The sequence below is a fragment of the Penicillium subrubescens genome (assembly GCF_028828155.1).
Source record: "Penicillium subrubescens strain IBT 31985 chromosome Unknown utg000001l_segment0_segment0, whole genome shotgun sequence".
NCBI classification, from domain to species: Eukaryota; Fungi; Ascomycota; class Eurotiomycetes; order Eurotiales; family Aspergillaceae; genus Penicillium; species Penicillium subrubescens.
In genome coordinates this window covers 3753376-3778840 of record NW_026643151.1, presented here as the reverse complement: position 1 = coordinate 3778840, position 25465 = coordinate 3753376, and the positions used below count along the sequence as shown (strand labels likewise).

Here is a 25465-nt window from a genome sequence, read left to right as displayed (position 1 = left end):
TTGTCGCACTGGGTCTCGGTGTATCCTTCACGGAATGGGCCAGATAACGGCTCAAACCTGGCTCTAGAGTCAGAACTAAACGCCAGCAAGCCTACGGGCCAAAATGGACATCGAAAGCTGTGTCGAATCACCAGATGGACATCTCGTCAACCTCTCGCCACGGAACCAACGCCAATCAGGCCAACAAAAATACCAAGCATATCGAGCAAACTACTCTGTCACAGAATTATCAGCATCTCCCTCCTCACAGACCACCCATCGACCCAGGCCATCCGAGCTTGGAGATTCCCGAAGCTCGCCCGACAACATGTTCCACAGATCGAAAGCAACCAAGCTTCCGGTGCCTAAGACCTTGAATGAACGAGCTCGGGACCAGCGCAATCAAACGCCAAGTCCTACCGGCATATCCAAGCCGTCCTCTACCACCTTCTCTTCTGGGGGATCTGGTGGTCATTCTGGGGGTCCAGATCAGTACTGGTCTAAGCTTCGCGACAGATTTGAAAAAGATTCTCCCCTATCACACAGAGCTTCTTATGTGCGGTCAAGAGAGAGTGATCAAAATGGATCTCCAAGTCACAGCCACCCTCGTCCTCACAACAGACATTCCCGCGACGGCCAACCGATCGGTCGTGAGGGTAGTCCTAGATCAGGGATTCCGAGTCCTCATGCCAATCAGGCCAGCGGCACCCAGAAATCTCGTCGTGAATCACCTCGCAATTCTGAGAGCCAGAGAAATTGGAGGAAGAACGGAGACTCTTGGGTCAGCCTAGAGCTCAACGACACTACTCCGCACAGATCGGATAGAACAGATACCACCACCGACTCTAGCCCCCATTCGAATTCCTCAATCTCTCCAGTATCTGTCGAGGAGAGCCTGACAGACTGGGAGGACAGATTCGTGGTAAACATGCCGAGCGCAAAGGATCCCAATCCGCCGACGATGACTGCGCAGGAAATCGCTGAATACCAGAAAAGCATCGAGAAAGCACGTCGCGAGGGACGACGTACGATAGACCCAAGCCTGAGGCGTAGTCCACGCATTGGATCGCCTGCGGCAGTACAACAGCGCTCGCCTCCAACAGAGGACTCGATGGGTTCCTTCAGAGCCTATGACGGTGGTGCAACACAGCCTCCATCAGATACAGACCATCGGTCCGTCCAATCACAACAAGAGCAACAGACCACACAATCCCAACAGCCGCGATCCCAGAAGCCACAGGATTATTACAGTCCTGATGAAATAGGACAAAGCCGGATTAGCACAATTTGGGAGGAGTCGCCCACGAAGCAGCGAGAACAAAAAACATCATCACAAGCGGCAGACGGTTCTTTTTTAGGCTGCAAGGAAATCAACGGGCCAGGAACGAAGAACCCAGACGAGATTCTCCTTTTCGGATCTGGCGAAGACACCGCAAGCCTACATCCTCGACCACTCGCGCTCAATGGGAGGAAGAGGCAGAAGGGGGACAGCAAGAGCTCAGGTGGACACTCGGCCCAACGCAAATCGGGAGACAGGAGTCTGTTTCAAGAAGAGTGCGCAGAGGTTTCTCGGAATTCGAAGCATGTCCCATGCTCGAAGCGGTCGGTGGTGACACTGTGCCAGGACCCCCGTTATTTAGGGGAGCACGAGATACCGAGGATAGGCTCTCAGGGTTCGGAGAAGGAGAACTCCCGCCCTATCGAGAACGCATCTCGGTCGAGGGAGAAATTGGAGGAGACTCGTGGGGACGACGATGTGTTCATTATCACACCCACTATCACACGCACTATGATTCCCATGGCGGAGAAGAAGCACCCCGAGAAGAAGTCTTCGACTCCAAAGGCACAAGGTCTGCGACGTCCTGGGGACACTGGCCAGTCCGGCTCCGGCGAGGCAGTGAAGGCCGTACGCGCGATACCTCAGGTCGTCTCTACACCTTCAGGGCTTCGACCCGCTGCAGGACAGTTGCAGTCGAGCTCGACCGTGCCATCCGCGGGGTCATCAAGAACAACACCACCACCCAGCAGCATTCCAACACCGAAAGAGGCTCCCAGTGCTACAAACGACATGAAGGAGACGAGAGCCGCCAAAGAAATGAAGTCAAGAGAGCCCAAGGAAAGCAAGTCCTCCAAAGGCACATCCCCCGGGAGGTCGCCCCCAGGGAAGGAAAAGAACGACGTCGAGCGAAGCACAGCGTCAAGTTCTATCCGTGGGTTCATCCGTACCTCCGGGCTAGCAAGGTCAGGCGGGATCGTGAGATCTCCCACCGACAGCCTGGCTTCCATCCTTCGAAACGGCACTGAGTCTCTGCGAAATCGTGCTGAGTCTCTTCGCAACAGCCGTAAGGGCTCGCCCATCTCTCTTCCTTCGCGAGACAACTCCGACTCGTCTCGCTCTGATAAGTCTTTCAAATCGGCTAGGGATTCCCCGAGATCGACACCGCCACCATCCATGTGGCCGTCTCCAAAGAGAGAGTCTCCGGCTTCGAAGTTGTCATCTGTCGAAAGACCGCCTGCTGAGAGGAAACCTTCATTTGAGAAGTCACCTCCAAGACATTCTATGGAGAAAGCAGCGCCAATAGAGCAGCCATCAGCTATGGAGAAGTCCCCACCCTGGAAGCTGTCTCGTGCCGAGCGACTAGAGAAATTCAAGGAAGAGGCCCGTGTCCGCCGGGCTAATATGATAGCAAATGAGAAAGGGGTCGACATTGCAGGGATCGCCGAGTTGGACGGTCACCAAGTTACTGGCCGTAAGAACAAACTCCAATCCAATATCACAGACGTACACGATGTCTGTGAAGATTTGCATGAGCTGAATGCGAGAGAAAAGGACGACCATTCGAAAGACAACCTCAACCCCATCGCCTTATCGATGATCTTCGAAATTGTCGTTGTCGCTATTACGAATATGCACACACTTGTTGTGCAGGTTACGGACAGCCCCTATGCCAAATTTGTCGCCAGCAACGTTTTCAGCATGATTCGTCATTGCTACCGAGTCTCCAACCAGATTATTCATGCTGCTGCACAGTATCAGGCAACTGGTGTCTGGCCCAAGGCGAAGGACGACCAAGCAATCAGCCGCTTCTTGGTGGAGCTCCTCCAGGCTGTTGTTTATCTTGCCATCCTTGGCTTCAGTACCCTCATCGTTTACCGGGCCGCTAGCTACGCTCTTCTTGTTGCGAGTTGGTTCCTGTGGCTTGTGAGGCCATTTGCTTGGGTATTCAACTGTACAACCCGGGCTCTCATCATGTGAGGGAGCCTGGCACTTTGATACTTGTGTCTTTGGAGGCCTTGCCTTGAACAATACTTGCGTACGGTTGGCATATAAGAGTGATTGCGTTCATTATGGAGATTGGGGGAACTGGGGCGTTTCTGCTTTGATTTTTCTTGACTTTACTGCGTTTATCCTTTCGATCATTGGAATTCGAAGATGTCTTCGCGGGGTTTCCACTCGTTTATAGCATTCTGTTATTGCTACCCTATCCATCAGAACCCTGAAACATGTCCTTTTTCGCAACGACTGCCTTGGAAATAGATATCTCTCTGCCCTTTAAATCAAATTGCGCATCGGTACGTAAATTGGTCATCTTAGAGAGTTGCCTACCTCACCGGTGGCCGATAGTAGCCACCTTTGTGTAAGTAGCGGGTTTATACCTGCCTTTAGTACCTTTTTTTCAGCCTGCTTTCCCCTGAATTTCTTTGTATCTCTTTTTAAATTTCTTTCTACATGATTATAACGCTCCAGCCCCCGGATCGATCCTAGCCCCAGTCGCTTCGGTAAATTTAAGAAGGCGAGTAAATTCGTTAAAGTAGGCTTCTTCTCCGGTTCAAGTAGTCAGTCAAGGGCCACCGTGCGTAGGGTACTATGGTGTCATTAGCTTGTGCGTCCAGATATTGCTATTAATTAGCCTAAAATTTTAGGTTGCCAGGCACCTCTATAGCTAAATTCATTTACCAGGGGGTGGCACTTACGGGCCACCGCACTTCACATGCTGTAGATGTGGACCCTCTTTGTTTGCCTCTATCTTTTAAATGTCAAAGATCCCCTCCATTTCACTCTTTCTTCCACTTCTTCCAATTCTCCTGCCTGCCATCTCTCGTTGGGCAGGATCTCCCTTTTAATGATTGCCAGTTACCTCTGAATCGCCTGTATTAAGCGGGCGCCAAGTCTACCTCAACGTGTTGCCTCGATTGTGGACTAAAAGCCTACACTTCCTCTTTCCAGATGAGTCCTTATTGAAAGTATTTGTGATTTCCCGATGTGTCCTACCCGAGAGATGAAATATTCTGATTCGAGAAGTCCAGTGGGGCGAAGGTGAAATCGGGTCGGAAGGAAGAGCCACACTATCATATGTCACTGTGGACCATATGCCACCGAGCAATCAACCCTCCTCTAGTCCCGACACTTTCCTCTGGCACGCTGCCCGCTGGAAGCTATTCGAGGAGTATTTTGAGGAGGGAGAGCTCTACCTCGACAAGCTTTTCAGAGTCTGTGAGCTCCGTACACGAGAAATTCCCTACGAACGTACGCGGTCCTCGGCGCGCACATGTATACCTTCGCATCCTGGTCATTACTAACTTCATTATCATAGGACTTTCAGAGATGCCAGACTATGTGGTGCCACGCAAACCAACCGTCTCTTCGGTCATAGATGCGGCACAAGAGATTGACATGGATCTACTCCCCGATTTTGACCCAGTGCGTCTCTCTGGAAACACTGGGGACCTGAGCGGCAATACAACCTTCCCTTTCTTCTGGCATGAGAGCTGCTGGGACCTCTTTAAAGAGCACTTTGAAGACGGAGAACTCGATTTCTACAAGCTTTATCAAGTCTGTGGGCTTTGAACGCCAATATTAGACCATTCAAGTATGCGTTCCTTTTCGTTCACAAAGTTAATCTAACCTCCTGCTAATCGACTAGATTTTGTGCCAGTGTATCAGAAGCCGTTAGAGCTGGACGCCTCTTTCATCGTAGATGCTTCAATATCGAGCCTATGCCTGATCCTCACCCACTGCGTCTTTACGAAAACTCCGATTTCTTCAGTGGTCTGCCCCTCGAGATTCGTGAACTTATTGCGAGCTATCTGCCAACGAGTGATTTCTTAGCTCTGCGCGAAGCCTCTCGCTCGATGGCTCCTCTCTTCCACAGCCAACATTTCTGGCGTTCGCGGTTTTTGATCGGTCGTGAACGGGGCTATTTAAGATACCTTCTCAGAAACCGTGACGGAAAAACAGACTGGCGACTCCTGCATGACTGTACGCTCGGCCAGATCGATCAATCTCATCGTGACATATGCCAAACTCTCGTAACAAGGCTTTTGATCTACGTCAACAGTGAATCAATCAGATACGAATGCCTGAGAACAAAGACTTCTACCATGCAGCTTGAAGAAAATCTGACAAGAAAACGCGGTGGCCTTCTGTGGGATAAAGCTTTCAGCAGGTTCGGCTTTCCCGTAGGCCCGAGACCACACCGCGAGCTATCGGACACCGCATCGGACGCCGCATACATCGAAGCAACGGCATACTATACGCAAGTAGCCGCGGTATCTGCTGATTGGGTCGATCTTGGGGTTTATGCCCTATTCGATACTGAGTCTAACGATGTTACTCATATCACGGGGCTAGAGCTGATTAACAGAGAGCAACCCAACACTCTCATTGGATATGGGCTGCCCGGCGGACGAGCACGTCAAGAGATTATCGACATCCACCTCCTCACTTTCGAGGGCTTCACTGTTTCAGGAAAATCAGGCCAAATTTACGGGATCCAAGGCCTTCATGAACAAAAGAAATCTCGATGGATAGGCAAGTCTAGAGGGGCGTTCAGGCTACTATCGTTGGCTCTCCTCATATCTGTTGCATCAAAGCATACTTTCATGTAAGTCTTAAAATCTTGCCCTAGTGCTTTTGATTCCAGAACATGTTGCCTAATCAGACGGGAAAACAATAGCGGCGCAAACTCATTGACCTAGCGCTCGCCAGAGAAGATAGATTGGGCTGATTGATACTCACCTCTCACCTAACACGGATGGATGGATGTATGTCTATCACAAACAAACCCCCCCATGATTGAAAAGTCTTAGACCCAACCAAGGCAATACGACGGCATTTTTCTGGTGGTCAACACAGATGCCATCCTAATTTGAATCAGTCATGAGTTAATCGGACCTTACACTGCGTCTAGTATTATTAACAGTAGGGATAGGCTAAGTTTCTGCGGTGATTCATTTACATGACTTATTCGGAACTTGTTTCAAAGCGAAGGGACGTACTTATCTATCCGCTGGGGCTAATTTGCACGACAACTTGTGCTTTCGCATGATGGACCACCTATACTATGTTCGGATATAGTGGATAATAGGTACATCGAGCACGTCGATATCCTCATAGTATCTACTAATCCTTTTATTTTGATTGCATATTTCTTTGCTTACCTCCTGTAATGTCAGATCAGGAAGGTTCAGGATACACTTCTAATCAGCCTTGATTAGACTATCTACAGTTCAACAGGAAGTGCACAAAAGTGCCAAAGTTCCCCGTGTTGAAGGTAGGGGCAACTTGACTTTTTATTGCTCTTTCTGATCAATTTAGTCTTATGGAAGACAGGTGTAGGCACTCGCCCAGTAGAGAACTCCATCACCCCCGTGTTGAAGAAACCTTTATCCAAAACATGCGGAGCGGGAATGTCAATCGAGCCAGAGAAAAAGGTGTCCAGCATGGGGAGAACAAGACAAAAAAGTGGAGAAGGGGAAAATGAGAAAATGAGAAGCACCGCTACTTGAAGAAAGAAAATCCGGAACTTGTTGGAGCCGACAACGATGGGGTCTCGTTCTCGTCACGATCTATATCAGAAACACACAGGCAAGAAAATGAAGATGAAGAAAAATAGCTCACGGGGAAGCTGGATTATGTTGAAATTTTTGTAGGTCTTCTTCCCCTTTCAGCCTCCATTAGGGAATAGATGGCAGGCTGCCCCCAAGAACACAGGCACCGGGCTTGTGGAGGGTGGTGAGAAGCGAGGAAATGAAGAAGACTGAGCGATGAAGCGTCGGTGTTAAAGAGACGGGGTATCGGTACAGGGAATGTCGGATGTTGAAATGAGAAAACAAAAGTGAACGCTCAGGAAGAAATCGTTGAGAGGTCTTCAATCGTAACGCCATGACACATTGCAGGAGGGCCCGGAATTCGGTGTTGGATGATTCCTTTCGGGACTAAAAATCGTTGAGTATCGTTGAGATAAGGTGATGTTGAATTAGGTAGTAATCGTCGTAAGTAGTGTTGACAAGGGTTGAAAGGGTGAACTCCTTGATGGATCCAAGGATCGAGTTCAGTGAGAATGAAATGATGATGCTTTTTTAGTTTTTGGTCGCAGCTCCGTTTTGCTCTGCGGAGCCGTTGGTCTCCGGCTTGCCGGGGAGTAGCTCGACGTTGAGATCCTTGACTTCGAGGTCGTTGAACAATTCGAAGACGGCATTGTTTCGGTGGAAGTCGTTGTCGACTAGAAGATCCATTAGTTAACTGGATTAATGATATTAGAATGCGTTCTTACCAATGTTGACCAGGTACCAGTCATCCATGACCTGCTGAATCAACTTTCGACTTGGGCTTGCGGAATCGTGGCACTTGGACCAGTCTTCACCCAACCGGTAGGCCTCGTCCTTCCAGGCCAAGAAACTGATCGTTTCGACGATGGTGGGTTGAATGATTTCACGTCCGGCGAAGATACCCCAGGTCAGTGCGTTCGGGCTGTCGTGAGTGTTGGTTCGTAGCTCGCCATTCTTCCGGATGGCGTGGTATGTCAGGTCATCGTTCTTCTCGATACGAGCGGTGAGCTCATCGATCAGGGAGGGGGAACAAGGAGTTCCAGGTAGGCTTTCTGGTAGACGAAACCGTTCTTAGGACCCCATCCATAGATCGGGTGAGAGGACTTGACACCGTTGACAGCAGGTTGGGAGTTGATGGTCAAGAAACCTCTTTGGTTCAAGTTGACCAAGTGATCTTTGATGTCAAGAGCCTCGGCGCTGATTGGGCTGTCACTCCAGGGAAGTCGGTCCAACTTGCCCTCCAAGAAGCGAATGAAAATTTCGGAGAGATCCTTGATGGACTTGGGTTCGCCCCACAACTTGATGTTCTGCTCGTTGGTTCCCTTGAGCCGAACACCATACGCATCAACCTCACCAAACGCTGGCGATCGAGAATCGGTCCAGCGACCGTTCGGGTACTCGTCCCATGTTTGTGTACGGGCAACATATGAAGACTTCCGGTTGCGCCAGAAGACCGGTCGCACATCTTCGGTTCTCCGGCCCAGGGCAAGGGACGGCCGCCAAGGCAGAGCGCGCTGGATGGGGGCTTCTTCGGAGGGAGCGAGACCCAGCTCCTCCAGAACGAGTTTTGTTGCCTGCGCCAAGTTCATTGTGTAGCTAATCCAGGGTTGTCAGCACGAGCGTATGATAATTGTTAGAGGTGAAATCGAAGTGATCGGTCTGAACTTACAAGTGCAAATGGTTGAGGCCGAAAGCCATCAACTTGCGACACATGTCCGCAATCAGACGCTTGCCAATTTCTCTCACGGCGGCATCGTCGTTCTTGACAGGCTCCAGGGCTTCCATCCACTCCGGCGGTACGCGAGCCTTGGTCCAGTTTGATCGTCGAATGAAAGAAGCGTATTGCTGGATGGGCATGATACCGGGGATGATTGGCACAGTGATGCCCTTGGCTCGGCACTTCTTGACCCATTCAATGAAAAGGTCTACATCGTAGAACATCTGCGTAATGACGAAAGTGCTACCGGCATCCACTTTCTCCTTTAGATGATCGATCAAGAGATCCACATCCGAGTTATCATCGGCACCTTCCGGATAGCCTCCCACGCCAATGTCGAAGTGATTGCCGTATTTCTCGCGGATGTACTTCACCAAGTCCTTCGCATATCGGAATCCATTCTCTGTGGCCTCCCATGTCTCCTTGTCTCGAGGCGGGTCACCTCGCAGGGCCAGGATGTTGGTGCAGCCAGCCTTGTAGGCAGCCTGGAGAGCCTGGTCCACCTTCTCGAGGGGCATATCAGTGCAGGTCAGGTGCATGCATGTCTCCAAACCATAGACCGATTGAGCCACACCGACCATCTCACAGGTCAGGTCAGAGAGATGACCACCCGCGCCCCATGTAATATCGATGAATGAGGGACCCAGGCTGTGCATGCGATCCATTCGGTCATAAAGGTTCTGCACACCCTGAGCGGTCTTGGGAGGAAAGAACTCGAAGGAGATGCTGGGCTCCCCCGCAGCCTCCTTGCTCGCGAGCTTTTCTCGGATATGCATCGTGTCGCGTCAACCTACCCCGCGGTTTGTGTCAGCAGTCCTGTCTTGATTGAGGACGGTCAAAGAAGACAATGAGAATTCACTTCGTGCAAATTCTCGAAGAAATGAGTGATCCTCACCAAGACTCAATGATCGAATGAGATTGCTCGAGACCTGTGGCACCTTGGGGAGTGCTAATATGGGGCTATTATTTTGCAGCGGGGTCTTCCGATCACCGGGATTCTCGACCAGTATACTGTAGCACCCAAAAACGATAGCTTCTCACAGGCGAACGCCCAAATAGAGCAACTCGACTAAGGATTGTGAAAAAGAAAGGGGGGGTTGTTGAGGCTCCGGGGGGAGTTGAGGAAAAAAGAAAGTTGACCAAGGTGAACTCCTTTGGGAACGTTTGGCGGGGGAGGCCGGCGATCGGAGGCACGTGTTCTGCCCACGAAGGAGAGGATGACGGGCGCCAGAAGGAGAGATAGGAGCCAATTAAACTACAATTTGACTGTCTATACGAGTTTAAACCCCCTTGCAACGGTTCAATATCCCATGTAAAGGATCGTGAAGATGGCATTGGGGATGATGGCCTGGCCCTCTTGCCCCTCCTTAGGCACAAGTGGTTCTGGGGCAAATTTTCCTTTTGCGGCCGCTTATCGCCCGCGGGATTTCGACACTTTTTGACTTCAATCGTTCGCTGCTTCTTCGCTTTCACGCCTTCCCTCCCTCTCTCAATACCATTGAAGCGTTTGAATCGTCACCCACCATGTCCGCTGCCAGCATCCCTCCTCCCTCCGCCGATCAGGATTACAAGTCCAGCCTGCTGCCGCTGCTGATCTCGAACAATGTCCTCTCTTTCGGTACTTACGTGCTGAAGTCTGGTCGCGAATCGCCTTATTTCTTCACCTCCTCCCTCCTGCACACTGCGCCTCTCCTGCGCGCCACTTCTGCCGCTTACGCCAGCGTCCTCTCCGCTGAGCCTTTCGTGACTACCGCCGCCGACGGCACCACCAAGCCCAACTTCGACATTATCTTCGGCCCCGCCTACAAAGGAATTCCCATCTGCGCCGCCGTCACAAACGAGCTCGCTGTCCGTGACTCGCTCTCTGGCTCTCCCCAGGGTACTTGGGACAACGTGAGCTACTCCTTCAACCGCAAGGAGGCCAAGGCCCACGGCGAGGGTGGAAACATTGTTGGTGCCCCGCTGAAGGGCAAGCGCATTGTTATCGTCGACGATGTCATCACTGCCGGCACTGCCCTGCGGGAGGCTGTCGGCATCATTGAGAAGGAGGGTGGCATCGTCGCCGGCGTCGTGGTCCTGCTGGACCGCGAGGAGCGGGTTAGCGATTCTGAGCCCAAGAGCGCTATCGGCGTTGCTCAGCGGGACCTCGGCGGTAACATCCCCATTCGCTCGGTCATTGGCCTGCACGACTTGATTGAGAAGCTGAGCGACAAGATTGGTGCCGCTGAAATCCAGCGGCTGAAGGACTACCGGGCTCGTTACGGTGCGGAGTAAACTGGGCTGGAAATGAGAAATGATGTATGAGAACCCACAAAAGAGAGAGTAGCTATGATACCAGGATAGCCCGGAGTTACTCCAATCTATATAAGCACCAAGACCAATGGTCCAACCATTCCGTTCTTCTTCTCATACAGTAGTTTTCGAAATCAGTTATACCTGCACACTCTTGCGGCTTCTTTCCCGGAAAATAAATCCAAATACGCTAACCATCTTTAGCTTACCGCTCTGTGAGGTTGGCAAAACACCAGTAGTAATGGCCTTACATGACAGATGAGTCATCATAAAAATACCGTATTGTTCTATGAAACTACAAAGAATCTTTGAGGAGCTACAGTATGGCGGCTGGCATGACTGTATTCAAGTTTATTGCCTTCCCGTCTGTCCCACTCGCTCTTGCCCTTCGTTCTTCCCGTCTCCGACGCAGCCTCTTCTGCACCCGCCAGTCATACAGTACGTCCCGTAACTGGTGTCACCACCTATTCTCTTCGATTGTTTGTCCAACCCCAATTGTCAAGATACACTAGTATACATTGGGAACTTTTCCGGAGTACCAGGTTAGTGGGGTTTTGTATCGCGTCATACAGTCGGTAGTCAAGATAGCGACTTATCGTATATTACATGTATCATTAATACGCTTGACATCTTCATGACCCGACTAGAAGATTATTGATTGTCCCTTGGTTCGGAGATCATTGACTCAATCAGAAGTAGTCAACCCAGGATCACGCCTAGCCTAGCCACTTTGAAAAATAGATTTATTCGTGACATAATAATAGGTAGAGAATTATCTGCATCATAGATAGTAGAGGCTGTCAGCTATAGCAAGTATACTATCCTAAGGATCTCATTGAATATACAGTTATTTGGTACCAGTAGTGTCGAACAAAGGTACTGTAGGCGGCCATAAAGTATCACATCACTTATACCAGAAGTCCTTTACGATCATCTCCTCAAAAAGCTCGACTGTATTTTGATGAGGTAGCGGTGTTCCTGTAGGACAAGTTTCATGTTTAGTCAGTGAAATGTAGCATCAGCCATGCTTTTACATACAAAAACCGATCAAAGAAGACTTCCAAAGCATATAAGAGCATACCGGGGGACTTCACCGCTACCAGAAGTCTATAATTAGAGATCTAGAATGTGCCCAATTGCTCTTAAACTACAAGAGACCACTCAGGCTGGATTGTCATTGTTAGCGGCCAATAAACATTAGAATTGACATCAAGTGCTTCTCGCCACCAGAAAGGCCGAAACAAGTCAACGAATAGGTCTACGCTAAGAGGATAAAAGGTATATTAGCGGACGAGAATAGAAAATCGTAAGGAAGCGTATTCGCTAACTATCGTAATTCCTACTGACATCATAAATAAATGCCACTCCTGCATCACCACAATCAAATTACGGGAAGTGGATAGATACTTATAATAGGTGACCCCCAAATTTGTCGCGCATTAATTGCTTTCTATTTCGAACTTCTCACTTCACCTATCCCAAGTTAATTGCACCTAGCCTTCGAAAGGTTTCCCTGTTCACAAGCAAATACGCAAAATGCCTACAGGATCCTGTCTATATCACAGTCTCAGATATAAGTATCAGGGGGACCCTCTACTCAAGGCAAGAAGAACTAGCACTCCTAGTCACAGTGTTCACACTAATATAAGTATGCTACAGGCAACTTGCTTCTGCCTATCGTACCGCAAAATTAGTAGCGGAACAAACTCACTCAATTTACTCTTTCCAGAGGATAAGGTCCGTGTTATTGCTGGCTCTGCTAAGCAGTACTCACAAATCCATAAGAGTAGCATAAAACTCGAAATCACATTCTGTGGTGAATACGGATATACTATCTACAAAACGCACGAGTCTTTTCCTAAGAAGATCATTATTCTTGCGGGAACACGAGATGACCCAGAAGGCCTTAAAGAGTCGAGACCTAAGCAGGAATTATTTGTAAAGCACCGTGTTTCGTGGCTCTCAAGCTTAAACGGCGCCAATCAGAAACAGGAGTTCTAAGTTACAGGTCAGAAAAGAATACTGCGAGGGGTTATATGATAAATAATACGAACCCACAGTGTTAGTATTAACCAGGGATGTATATACTTTATACAATTTTCTCCTCTCCGGTCTACGTTTAAAGCGGTATCTTTCTACCTTCAATTTAGTAGTTAGCCAACCTAGGACGAACTCTCCTATGTAGACGGCAGATCACAGCTTTCTATTTTAAAATAACATATATATAGCCTTTAAGGACAATATAATAATTTTCTTGTTTCCGGATAAATAATTACGTAGTAAGTGTGGTAAGATTTACTAATAGGAATGTCATCATCTAACCTAATAAACTAGAGCGCGCTACAGAGTAGATGTTTTGACTAAACGAGAGTTGGCAGACTATAACATAGAATTAATTCAGTTCCTAAAGCCTAAGAAGATACTCCTCTGTCAGATTAACGCTTGCAGCTGCGGCTAGCACTCAGGCATTGTCGCACTCCCGCCTTCTCGGGATGCTCGAATCCAAGAGCCCAAAAGAAATGCAATAGAGCAAAATGACCTGATTCCCTCCGCTAGCAATGCATAAGCCACAGAATCACAAGCCCAGAAGCAAGCGACTCCATAATTCTGAATACGATCTAGGTCTAGCGAAAGGTTGATTAAGTTCTGATAATTAGTCTGGGCCAAGGATCCGAGTATCTAAAAACCGAGGGTTGGTAATTTTGTCCTAAGTTTACTGTTTTAGATCTAACTCTTACGAACATCATCGTCCTCACGGAATGATCTTAGATTAAATCACACTATAATCAATATATAGTTAGCACTGCAACTAAATCATTGTCCCGAGGTTGAATAGTACAGTGACGTGGCATACTGTACATCCATTTATCAGCCTAGGCCCTTATCTTGTTAAGTATGTTTTGACCTAAAGGGTAGTAGTATTCGTGCCTTCGCGCACCCACCGCTTTCACTTATCCGCTTTCGGCGAAAGCGGTAGGTGTGCGAAGGATAGACAAGTAGCTTACTTGTGTTGTCTGGAGAGCGTCTGGGAGCCATAATACCTTGAAGTAAAAGTGGGCTAGACCGGGAAGACTTGTTACTGTGAAGTCTAGGGAAGTGGTCAGTGACGAGGAACGAGGGGCCGTAAGGACGGGTGTGTATGGTTGTTCGTGTAAAATACATCTCTCGCGGTCTGGTGATTGTATTGTAAAGTACAGCAACATTTATAGAAAGCGGTCTGAAATGGAACCAAAAATACTTCTTCCAATCAGAGCTCACCTAAAGCGGATTTAGTTTCTGGGAATGAAGTTCCAAGTGTATGGCGGTATAACTGATTTCGAAAACTACTGTATTTGCAAGCTACTCTTCTTGAAAGTCAACTCTCCTCCTCCATCCGGTCTCTGGGGGTAAGCAAAACACCAGCAAAGGTTGCCCACGAACAGGTAGGACATGCCTTCATCATCTGGGTCACCTATATCCGCTCCAATCGGGGAGTTGGGAACTCTACTCTACTTCTACTAGTTTTTGGTATGTGTGATCAGGGTTGAAATTGACTTACAACGATTATCACCGATTTCCAGGCCAAACAATCAACTCCCCCTCCGATGGCCTAGTTGGTATCCACCATAAATTGGTAAACCATTTGTGTGCCCTGGAGGAATGGGCAAATAAAAGAAGAAAGTACAGGGCCAGTGTCGACGCTTCGAGCTCCACGGACGGCCGGGCACACCCCTAGGCGGGGGGAGTTCATCTTTTTGGAGATTTTTTGTACACAAATATTTTCCGGTAGTAAAATGCACTTGATATATCCAGACTGCTTTTTATTTTGACTCCCAAAGAGGCTCTTTACTGGTGTTAGGAGGGTGTAAAGGTGCATATTAGGTGTGGGGTGGTACTGGCGATGTTCTTCGGTGTCCGGGCATGACGATCCAGTAACAAGCGCGAAGTATATAGGGGAGGGGAAGGTTGGAGGTTCGATTCATGGAATGAGCAAGTTCATCTAGGTCATTTTTGAGAAAGATCAATAATTTCTTCCACTCTCACTCGTTGATAATCACGCCACGAAGCTCCATTCCTCCCGAGTGTCTAAGTAACCCCTGGAGAACGCGTCGTACATGTAAGCCAAAATCCCCGAAATCCGGACATAATGTGACATAATGTGACATTAGGTCTCGGACGAAGTTGATCTCACCGGCAACACTTGGAAGCCTGAATAAATGGAACCTTAACATACCAGATATGTGATTCGGGCAAAACGGACACGGGCGATCCGGGTATACGAGCAGGCCCCGGTCACACAGAACACAGCATAGGTCAGTAAACCTCGAGCTAAGGCCTTTGACGTTCTCTCGGGGTAGGGCAGGCACTGTCCTATCGCGTAGATGAAGAAGATCTGATCGCGCTCAGGCCCTATGTAGCGAGGGTACAAACCGCACAGTTCCAGAGCGTCAAGCATGCATGCATGACCTCCACAATGCTAAAGAGAATGGTCAAACATGGCTGTTGCTCTTCAAGGCTGCGAAAAATGGGTTCTTCGGTTCAATGGTTTTGGACATAGATTAGGTGACTTGGAGCCTACAAATAAAACAGAACGAGGCTCATCTCTCGGGATTAACTGGAGTTATATTCTTTAGTCTTATTGGATTGGAGGGCTATGAAAGCAAAATTCACCGTTTCCGAAGATCTCCCAATGGGTGATTGCGTGCCACAAAGCGGATCTCCTGTAGGACAAGCTTTGAATTCGGACCAGTCGTTAAACAGGAGAAATTCCTCTGCTTTGGAGATTTTTGGAGAATTTGTCCAATTGGGAATCCGGCAACAGATGAAAAGCATTCTATCACGTGCTCTTCCCAATCTCGATTGAATCAAGTCAAGTAGAAAGGATATTTTGCAAAATTCCAAGATAAATTTGAAGAAGTATCCCAATCAAATTCATCATCTGTACTAGGCTGTCAGCGATCTTGTACATTTGTCCCTTGTCAAATACGCGGGCGCATACCTTGCCTTTGTACTTGTGGCGCCGCATATAGTGTTGTATTATGTAGCCTTCAGTACACAAGCACAGCAGGAATGTACCTCTATCCAGCTAACGGCTCTGCTAACAGTCTTCATTGCATAGGGCTCTTGGGTTACGGAGTGCAACGAAGTCGGGAAAATCGAGATCTGTTCAGCATGTTTAAAACTCAATAGGCCGTTGGTATCTTTTTCAACCGGTTATTGACACGCAGATTGGTATATTGTTGCCCTTCGGAGTAAAGCCTGTCCAGTGTTAGGATTAATAATTGATCAATTTTATCCCTCGCCGTCTGAGCAGGTACACAAGGGGCAAATCTCGGATCAGCCAACATGGCGCATGATGAACTCAATCCTCAAGCAAAAGACATGTTAATTCCGGCATTCTACGATGATTAGGATACCAAAACACACTGGTGGAAATCTTTTGTAGGTGCTCAACGGAAAGAAGCTTTCACGCCAACTTGGTTCTTCCTAGTTTACTTTTCAAGTGACTCGAGGACAGACAACAGTCCCTCACCGATAAATTAGGCAGATAGCAGTTGAAGCTCTGGGTTACCCGTTATCGTGAACAATCTCAACTACGTAAATATGAATTCCGAAGCAATTATCAAAGCTCCGATCTAGGAATTCTATGCGGTATGAGTCATCGAGCACACAACAGATAGACGAATATCCTACTCATTGTACTCCACATCACCTTGAGCGCTGATGCTACAGCGGTTGGAATGGCAATCTAGATCCTATTCCGCAGTTTTGTCAAGCAGAAGCCCTTTACACTCTGTCCGCAGGATTATCCTTGCCCTGGATTATACTGAAAGATTTGAGTATAGAGACGTACACAGTTTAGGCTCTCAGAATATGCCCTTCAACTGTAGCCAGAAGCGCTAGAGTCACAGACCATGGCATTAAATTGCTCAATCCACGATACGGTGATTGAAAAGTGTCTGCATACTCGATTAGCAAGATATTCCTTGTTTCCTGACCGTCAGTGTTGAAACTCGACCGATCTTAAATCTCAGCTGCATGCAATGCACTTATCTGCTCTGCCTATCGAGATCACCTCATCGTTCAACCTGCCATAGTGAGGTATTACAGTTCCCGGTGAGACATGCACTGCATGCTATTCCCAATTCCCATTATCGAGACACTGGGTTTCAACCAAGGCTGTTGGTAATGCAAATGGCTATGGATATTGCTGGGAGCCTTGAGAGAATTGTGTCTCATCGTGGGACAGCACCGAACTCTGTATCTAAGTGCATAGTTCCTCAAAATAGCATCATCCAACCACGACCATCCTTCGGCCCCCGGAAGGCCCCTGATGTGTATCGAGCTCTCTGATGTCTACAAACAGTTCTTTCGACGCGCACCGTGCATTCTGGAGCCAGTCGCCTTTTGCCCCATGTCAACTTTACTTTCAAAGGGGCTTGGAATATTCAGCCCTCATACATTTGGGAGACAATCAAGACTTTGGATTATCTCATCTCCATTTTGTTTCTCATCGTCGATCGATTTTTGACAACTTTCTTATTTCTGTGCTCACTTTCCGCGGCATTCATTGTTTTGGTTTCTTACTGTCTGCCTTAGTGAGCCTAACTGACTGTCGAGCACTTCAATTGGAGAAGGCCTGGCTGAAGGTCCACCATCGCCCTCGTATATGCTCATTCTGGGTCACTGGTTTGCTCGACTCCAAGCCCCCGTCTCTGAAAGATCGCTTTAGAGCTTCGATATAACTCCTGGCTTTCCGTCGTGGGTCGTTGCGATTATCTTGCTATCTCCTCATTATCACTTGCACCCTATAGTTCTAACAGAGCTTGTAGGCATGTCAAAAGTTTGAGAGGCTAACAACCTAACTGTGAAAATTTCATGTGAATATTGGCCATCTCGTTCCTCCATCTATAGCAATTGTCATTCCTCGCAACCCACATGTTCTAAGCCTTGACAATTTCAGAGAATATTTCACGCGACGGAATACCATGCATTGGAAGTGGGGAGGTGCAGTCCTCGTCCAACTTGCAGTGACAGCAATATGTTGGCCGTACGATGAGTCTCTTACTGATTTCAATCTCAATGAGAACAAAGAAGCAAGCAATCCGGCTGAATATTGGGGTGAATGGCCCAACCATACATATTTCCCTTCGCCCGAGAACTGGCGTTTTCCCATATACACTTTGTTTCTTGACCGTTTTGTAAATGGGGATCCAACGAACGATAACAGCAATGATACACTCTTTGAGCATGACTTGAACTCCAATCAGATGCGTCACGGCGGTGACGTTGTTGGTTTGGTGGACACCTTGGATTATTTACAAGGCATGGGAATCAAGGTCTGCCTCAACTAGAAATATGCTCCATGACTGTTAGTTCGCTAACGCGTGACCTCTTTTAGGCAATTTACTTGGCTGGATTAGTCTTGATGAATCAACCCTGGGGTTCCGATGGATACTCGGCCCTTGATACTACCCTGCTCGACCAACACTTCGGCACAATTCAGACCTGGAGAGATGCTGTCACTGAGATTCACAATCGAGGCATGTACGTCATTTTTGACAACACCGTTGCCACGTAAGTACACCCTAGACTCTAGTCGTTGGATGAAGATAGCATATTAAACTTTTACTCTAGTATGGGGGACTTGATTGGGTTTGAAGGCTATCTGAATACAACAACGCCGTTTTCACCAAGCGAACACAAAGCGCAATGGAAGTCAGACCGCCGCTATCTTGATTTTCATTTCGACAACTCCTACAACCAAACATGTGAATACCCTCGCTTCTGGAATGAGACCGGTTTTCCCGTGGAAGGGTACGTTCAAGAAGAGTTAAAGGGATGCTATAACAGTGATTTCGACCAGTATGGCGATATCGAAGCTTTCGGTGTTTACCCTGACTGGCAACGTGAACTAGCAAAGTTTGCCTCTGTTCAAGACCGTCTTCGGGAATGGGTACCTAGTGTCAGAGAACGTCTTATTCGCCATTCTTGCATCATTATCTCCTCCCTTGACATTGATGGTTTTCGATACGACAAAGCTACACAGGCCACAGTCGATGCTCTAGGTGATATTTCAGGTGCCTATAGAGAATGTGCTCGACGAGTTGGCAAGACCAACTTTTTCTTGCCTGGGGAGATTACCGTCGGAAATAACCTAGGCTCAGTCTTTCTGGGCCGTGGACGTCAGCCTGATATGCTTCCCCAGACGCTAGACGAAGCGTTTCAATTGACGAACTCGTCAGCAGACGTCTTTATTCGAGATGAGAATCAGCAAGCTATAGATGGTGCTGCTTTTCATTATTCGATTTACCGATCTCTCACTCGATTTTTGGGCATGGATGGAAACCTGGCAGCCGGGTATGATATTCCAGTCAACTGGACTGAAGCGTGGTATGAGATGGTTCTTACCAATGATCTCATCAACGCAAATACTGGAAAGTTCGATCCGCGTCATATGTATGGAGTGACAAATCAAGATGTCTTCCGCTGGCCGACTGTCGAGATGGGCATCGAGAGACACCTTCTTGGTCTTTTTATAACAACACTGCACATGCCTGGGATACCATTACTGTTGTGGGGCGAGGAGCAGGCATTTTACATTCTCGATGCGACAGCTTCAAACTATATCTACGGCCGCCAGGCAATGTCTCCTGCGACGGCATGGAAGACTCATGGTTGCTTTGAGCTGATTTCAGAACAATATTTCAACTGGCCGATCAAATCTGGGCGATTAGGGTGTCACGATGAGACTGCCACATATGATCACCGCGATCCTTCTCACTTCATGCGAAATATCATCAAGCACATGTATCAATTGAGAGAGGACTTTCCTGCACTCAATGATGGCTGGTGGATACAATTGCTGTCGAACCAGACTCGCAATATCTACTTACCCGGCTCGAACGGGTTGCCGACGGAGACAGGAATGTGGTCTGTCCTACGTAGCCCTTACTACCAAGGACAGGATCTTGGGGCGTCAGGGAATCAGACCATCTGGTTTGTTTATCAGAACGACAACAAGACTGTGACTTACGACTTTGACTGCTCCAACCCACGTGCAGCCCTCGTTGCTCCGTTTAACACCAACACCACTGTCAAGAATCTATTCTACCCACACGACGAACTGACTCTTAGAGACAGTGCTGTTAGAATGCATCTCAATGGATCACAGGAGTCCAATGGCTGTCTTGATAGCGTAACACTTCGACCCTATGAGTTTAGGGCCTACGTTCCGAAAGATAAGTTCATACCTCCTCGTCCGATGATCACAAAGTTTACTCCTGGGCATGACGTACCTGTGCTTTCCAAGGTTGTACCCGGAGAGAGTGAGAGCCTTGATATTGGCTTGTACTTCTCAACGGAGATGAACTGTACAAGTGTGTCACAAGCAATGTCACTCGAGTCATCAACTGAAACTGGATCCATTCCGTCCCTCGACCTGGGAACGGTCGATTGCGGAGCTATTGTGGATGACGACTTGTCCTACTCTGGCCAAATTCCAGCAACTTGGGCGTGGACAGCCACTCTAACGGGTGTTGAAAATGGAATCCATCGGCTCACAGTCCATAACGCGACAAGCATTGATGGGCGTACCACAAATGCTGTTGACCACTTTTTGATTCGGATCGGCCAACATGACAACCCGATGATCTTCACTTCTGCCAATTACTCTACGAGCCTTCTTCACGAGCGAAAAGACGGTACTCTCTATGTTCAGCAACATGCAGCTGGTGCAGACATGTATCGCTACTCGACCAATTGGGGCAGTTCATTCAGCGAGTGGCTACCATATCATGGAGGAAACCACTCCATCGAAGAGCTACCTTGGTCGGGGACGAAGAAACAGGAATGGAAAGGAAAGCACGTCCGTGTCGAGTACTGGAGCCGCCTCACTGGAAGTAGTGACTATTTCCAAGAGGGCGATGGTCCCGATTGGAAGTCCCATGTCCCTCGTCGATGGCCTCATATTTTCTTCAATGGGCCTTTCAACGAATACGGATACGATGCTGGCCTTGCAAATATAGTGAAACAAGATATTGATGGGCTTTGGAAGTTCCGATTCATGGCAGAGTGGCCAGCTCAAGGTCAACTCAATGTTTGGGGCATCAACCCTGACGGCAAACCTGATCAGAGCTACATCTTTGGAGATGCCGATGGCGACTCTGTTCTCGATCGACTACCACCGTCTTCTCGCAGCGCGAGGACTATAAACATTACCGAACATCCACCGGACCCGCACTTGGCCTGGAGAATTCACGTTGATGACGCCACTTTGCGATTTAAATTGATTCCAGCGGGCTCGAAATATGTGCAGATGGCACTCTACTTCTTATTGTGGATTCTCCCAGTGATTACGGCTACAACTTGTGCCTACATTTTCAAGAAAACATTCTACCGAATCAAATTCAACCAGGTTGGCGTGAGCGAGAAGAAGACTCTCATCTCTCTCGAATTTCTCAAGAGGTTCAAAGCGGACAGTTTCGGAGACGGAGAGCCTCGAAGTCTGATTGCCCGAGTAGCAAACAAGTCGAGGTTTCTCCAAAGTACCTCTGCCTTTGGCAATCGCACCTCCCACAAACGCAAGGTCCTTGTCGCGACCATGGAGTACGATATTGACGACTGGGGGATTACGATCAAAATTGGTGGCTTGGGCGTCATGGCTCAGCTCATGAGCAAGCAACTTGGCCACCTAGATCTCATCTGGGTCATTCCATGCGTCGGTGGAATAGAATACCCAGTGGACAAGCCCGCGGGATCGATGTTTGTTATGATCCTTGGAAACTCCTACGAAGTCAAGATTCAGTATCATGTTCTCAGGAATATTACCTATGTGCTTCTCGATGCGCCAGTGTTCCGTCAACAATCCGCCAAGGAGCCATATCCAGCTCGAATGGATGATCTCGACAGCGCGATCTATTATTCGGCTTGGAACCAGTGCATTGCCCAGGCACTCAAGCGGTTCCCAGTGGATTTATACCACGTCAACGACTATCACGGCGCAATTGCAACTCTGTATCAATTACCCGAGACGATCCCGATCTGCCTTTCTCTTCATAACGCAGAATTTCAGGGCCTATGGCCGATGCGCACACAAAAAGAAAAGATCGAGGTCTGCTCCGTCTTTAATCTTGATATAGAAGTTGTCGCTCGCTACGTTCAGTTTGGTGAGGTCTTTAATTTGCTTCACGCGGGTGCGAGCTACTTGCGTCTTCATCAGCAAGGTTTTGGCGCAGTCGGGGTGTCCAAGAAATATGGCAAGAGATCCTACGCACGCTACCCTATCTTCTGGGGCCTGAGAAAAGTTGGAAATTTGCCAAACCCAGACCCCTCAGACACTGGAGAGTGGAATAAAGAGTTACCCAAAGAGAGTGAGATCAGTGTTGACAGCGAGTACGAAGTTCGGCGGGCTGAATTCAAGCGCCAAGCACAAGAATGGGCTGGTCTTGAACAGATTCCCAATGCTGATCTCATGGTATTCGTTGGCAGATGGTCTATGCAAAAGGGCATTGATCTGATTGCAGATGTGATGCCTGGTGTGCTGGAGTCTCGACCTAATGTTCAGCTCATCTGTGTGGGACCCGTCATCGATCTATATGGCAAGTTTGCCGCGCTGAAGCTAGATCGGATGATGAAGCTTTACCCAGGTCGCGTGTTTTCAAGTCCGCAATTCACGGTAATGCCTCCTTTCATCTTTTCCGGTGCAGAGTTTGCATTGATTCCCTCTCGCGACGAACCATTTGGATTGGTGGCCGTTGAATTCGGACGCAAAGGTGCTCTTGGTATCGGTGCTCGGGTGGGTGGACTAGGACAGATGCCCGGTTGGTGGTATACAGTTGAGTCGACGACGACTTCACACCTTTTGAAGCAGTTCAAGCTTGCTATCGACAGCGCCTTGAATTCCGAACCCGATACCAGAGCCATGATGCGTGCCAGGTCAGCTAAACAACGCTTCCCTGTTGGTCAATGGATTGAAGATTTGGAAATCCTCCAGTCCACTGCGATTCGTGTTCACAACAAGGAGCGAGCAAAAACTCAGGCGCATTCAACTGCTGCTCCTTCTGGATACAATACTATCTACGGGATGATGACACCTCAGGCTGCTGTATCGGGTAGGTCTGGTGCCTCAAGTGGTACATTGACTCCGCCAACACGGTCATCCAGCCGCCCGGGTACGATGGCTTCTTTACAGCGAAGCTCTGTCGTCTATAGCCGTGATCCAAGTCCTGCCGACGGAAGACCCAAGTCAGGCCTCAGTCGGCATCTTTCGTTTGGCATGAGTGTCGGTCCAAGACCAGCCTCGGCACCTTTTGAAAGTCGTGGACGAAGAGACCTTGGGAAAGCAAGTCTGATGGAGGCAGAGGAATTGCAGAACGGAGGATCACCAGATACCGAGGATGAAAGTGATGATGAGATGATGGCCACTTGCTATGGTGATGAAGAATATCCAATGACAGGAGATTCCACGGAAAGAGGACGCCGACTGGAAAATTCCTCTCAAGGTCTTCCGTCTCCGGGAATCCCTCTTACCAAGGAGCTTCTATCAACTCGGCATTCAAGCCAGGCTTCTGTTCTTGGTCAATCCATCGGCAGTCCTTCGAGCTCAACAGCGCCTAGTACAGTTGGAATAGAAGACACACTGCTTCCGCCATCAAGACCTTGGGCAGATGCTGGGAACCGGCTCAGCAATGCTTCAGTCTTATCTGTAGATTCTGTTGTTGGGGACAAGAAAGATTATAAGCTTCAAAAGGTTGACCCTTTCTTCACTGACAGCAGTGGAGAGTACTACAGGGCCTTCGAAAAGAAGCTGAATGATCTGAACGGCGCAAATTCGGACTCTCTGCTCTGTATTGAGCAATATCTTGAAAAAAGCGAGAAGAAGTGGTTTGATCGATTCCGAGATGCGCGTCTCGGCCGCAATCAATCTCCAGCCCCTTCAATGCAAACTGGCAAAGCAGGTGGTAGCGGCTCTCCTCCAGCCTCTATCACCAATGACGATACAACGTCTCACGAAAGTGGTGGGCAGGAGCGGAAGGCAAACGATGAATTCCTCCTTGGAGATGACTATGTGCCACCTACTGGTTTGAAGAAGTGGATGCAGATGCGTATCGGCGACTGGCCCGTTTACTCCTTGTTCCTCGGTCTCGGTCAGATCATTGCTGCCAATTCCTATCAGATCACCCTGCTGACAGGTGAAGTTGGTCAAAGCGAGGCAAAGTTATATGGAATTGCAACAGTGTATTTGGTCACGTCCATCCTGTGGTGGCTATTCTTCCGATTCTGCAAGTCTATTCTGGTTCTAACAGTCCCGTGGTTCCTATACGGGACTGCGTTCCTGATCATTGGCCTTGCTCACTTTGAGTCTAACTCCTTCACCAGGGGCTGGATTCAAAATATCGGCAGTGGAGTCTACGCTGCAGCTTCATCAAGCGGATCAATCTTCTTTGCACTCAATTTCGGTGATGAAAGTGGCGCTCCGGTTAAGCAATGGGTGTTCCGTGCCTGTCTGATTCAGGGCACACAGCAGGCGTATGTGATAGCTCTCTGGTACTGGGGCTCCACATTGACAAAAGCTTCCAATGCTGGAATCATGGATGCACAGGGTAATATCACGAACACGTGGAGAATGACAGCCATCTGTACACCCATCACTGCTTTCCTGTGGGGAATTGGTCTCCTGGTTTACTTTGGTTTGCCCAACTACTACCGCCAGACACCCGGCAAAGTCCCGTCATTCTACAAATCAGTCTTCCGACGCAAGATTTTGCTGTGGAATTGGGTGGTGGTCATTCTCCAGAATTTCTTCTTGAGTGCTCCCTACGGTCGTAACTGGAATTGTAAGAATTTATATCACGCCTCGAGACAAATCCACTTCGCTAACTTGCTTCATCTATAGTCCTCTGGATCTCCAATCATGCCAAGCCATGGCAAATCCTTTGCCTTTGCGTCGCATTCTTCGGATTCGTCTGGATAGCAACCCTGCTGCTACTCGCCTGGGTATCCAAATCACACAGTTGGATCCTACCCATCGTAGCCTGCGGTCTTGGAGCACCCCGATGGGCACAAATATGGTGGGGAACATCAGGTTCAGGCCTTTTCCTCCCATGGGCAGGGAATTATGTCTCCGGAGCGTTGGTCTCGCGAAGTCTCTGGTTATGGCTTGGTGTGATGGATGCCTTGCAGGGCCTCGGGTTTGGCATGATCCTCTTGCAAACTCTTACACGTATGCATATCTGTTTCACGCTTCTTGTGTCGCAGGTTATTGGCTCGATTGCGACTATTTGTGCCAGAGCTTTTGCACCGAATAGGATTGGGCCTGGGCCTATATCTCCTGATATCACGGCTGGAGCAGGTGCATTGGCGAACGCGTGGTTCTGGATTGCCTTGGTCTTCCAATTGATGATTTGGTAAGTTGCCCACCTTCTCAGTTTTACCTCTTTTCATGCTCTGGTCGCTAACGGCTAACATTAGTGGCGGCTTCCTTCTCTTCTTCCGCCGTGAGCAGCTTTCGAAACCCTAGTTGCAGAGGAGGACGGTCGTGTAGTTGAAAAAAAGGATTTCGGATTCTTGCTGGTGTTCTTTTTGCGAGTTCTTATTTCAATGTTAGGGCTAACGTCCGGGCTATGTTGGGTTAATATCTAATGATAGAGGTTATTTGTTGCAACC

The 25465-nt window shown here is 48.6% G+C and overlaps 6 protein-coding genes across 6 annotated transcripts; 5 read left to right on the top strand and 1 right to left on the bottom strand.

The window, feature by feature from the left end:
• Nucleotides 1-103: 103 nt before the first annotated feature.
• On the top strand, nt 104-3235 carry N7473_001295 (putative NTP binding protein; the record flags this gene model as incomplete). Its single annotated transcript, XM_057147235.1, has 1 exon — nt 104-3235. The coding sequence occupies one exon, from the start codon at nt 104-106 to the stop codon at nt 3233-3235; it is 3132 nt and encodes a 1043-aa protein (XP_057015121.1).
• Nucleotides 3236-4350: 1115 nt separating this feature from the next.
• N7473_001294 (uncharacterized protein) lies at nt 4351-4828 on the top strand (the record flags this gene model as incomplete). The annotated part of the gene is made up of 2 exons (XM_057147234.1): nt 4351-4507; nt 4575-4828. The coding sequence occupies 2 exons, from the start codon at nt 4351-4353 to the stop codon at nt 4826-4828; spliced, it is 411 nt and encodes a 136-aa protein (XP_057015120.1).
• A 149-nt stretch (nt 4829-4977) lies between these two features.
• On the top strand, nt 4978-5868 carry N7473_001293 (F-box domain protein; the record flags this gene model as incomplete). The annotated part of the gene is made up of 1 exon (XM_057147233.1): nt 4978-5868. The coding sequence occupies one exon, from the start codon at nt 4978-4980 to the stop codon at nt 5866-5868; it is 891 nt and encodes a 296-aa protein (XP_057015119.1).
• A 531-nt stretch (nt 5869-6399) lies between these two features.
• On the bottom strand, nt 6400-9636 carry N7473_001292 (methylenetetrahydrofolate reductase (NAD(P)H) MET13). The gene is given in 5 exon segments (XM_057147232.1): nt 6400-7484; nt 7536-7862; nt 7877-8406; nt 8480-9317; nt 9423-9636. 4 exon segments carry the CDS (start codon nt 9301-9303, stop codon nt 7342-7344), a joined length of 1824 nt encoding a protein of 607 aa, XP_057015118.1. The 5' UTR covers nt 9304-9317; nt 9423-9636; the 3' UTR covers nt 6400-7341.
• A 415-nt stretch (nt 9637-10051) lies between these two features.
• N7473_001291 (orotate phosphoribosyltransferase) lies at nt 10052-10801 on the top strand (the record flags this gene model as incomplete). Its single annotated transcript, XM_057147231.1, has 1 exon — nt 10052-10801. One exon carries the CDS (start codon nt 10052-10054, stop codon nt 10799-10801), a length of 750 nt encoding a protein of 249 aa, XP_057015117.1.
• A 6986-nt stretch (nt 10802-17787) lies between these two features.
• ags2 (alpha-1,3-glucan synthase Ags2) lies at nt 17788-25319 on the top strand (the record flags this gene model as incomplete). Its single annotated transcript, XM_057147230.1, has 5 exons — nt 17788-18138; nt 18201-18376; nt 18437-24636; nt 24696-25206; nt 25271-25319. 5 exons carry the CDS (start codon nt 17788-17790, stop codon nt 25317-25319), a joined length of 7287 nt encoding a protein of 2428 aa, XP_057015116.1.
• Between the last annotated feature and the right edge of the window lie 146 nt (nt 25320-25465).

What these genes read in the sequence shown, in the direction of transcription:
- N7473_001292 (XM_057147232.1), bottom strand. Translation starts at nt 9,303, where the DNA reads ATGCATATCCGAGAAAAGCTCGCGAGCAAGGAGGCTGCGGGGGAGCCC. An exon ending in GGCCTCAACCATTTGCACTT is followed by an intron (nt 8,407 to 8,479) that starts GTAAGTTCAGAC and finishes ACCCTGGATTAG; the next exon opens with CTACACAATGAACTTGGCGC. An exon ending in CTGGTACCTGGTCAACATTG is followed by an intron (nt 7,485 to 7,535) that starts GTAAGAACGCAT and finishes TGGATCTTCTAG; the next exon opens with TCGACAACGACTTCCACCGA.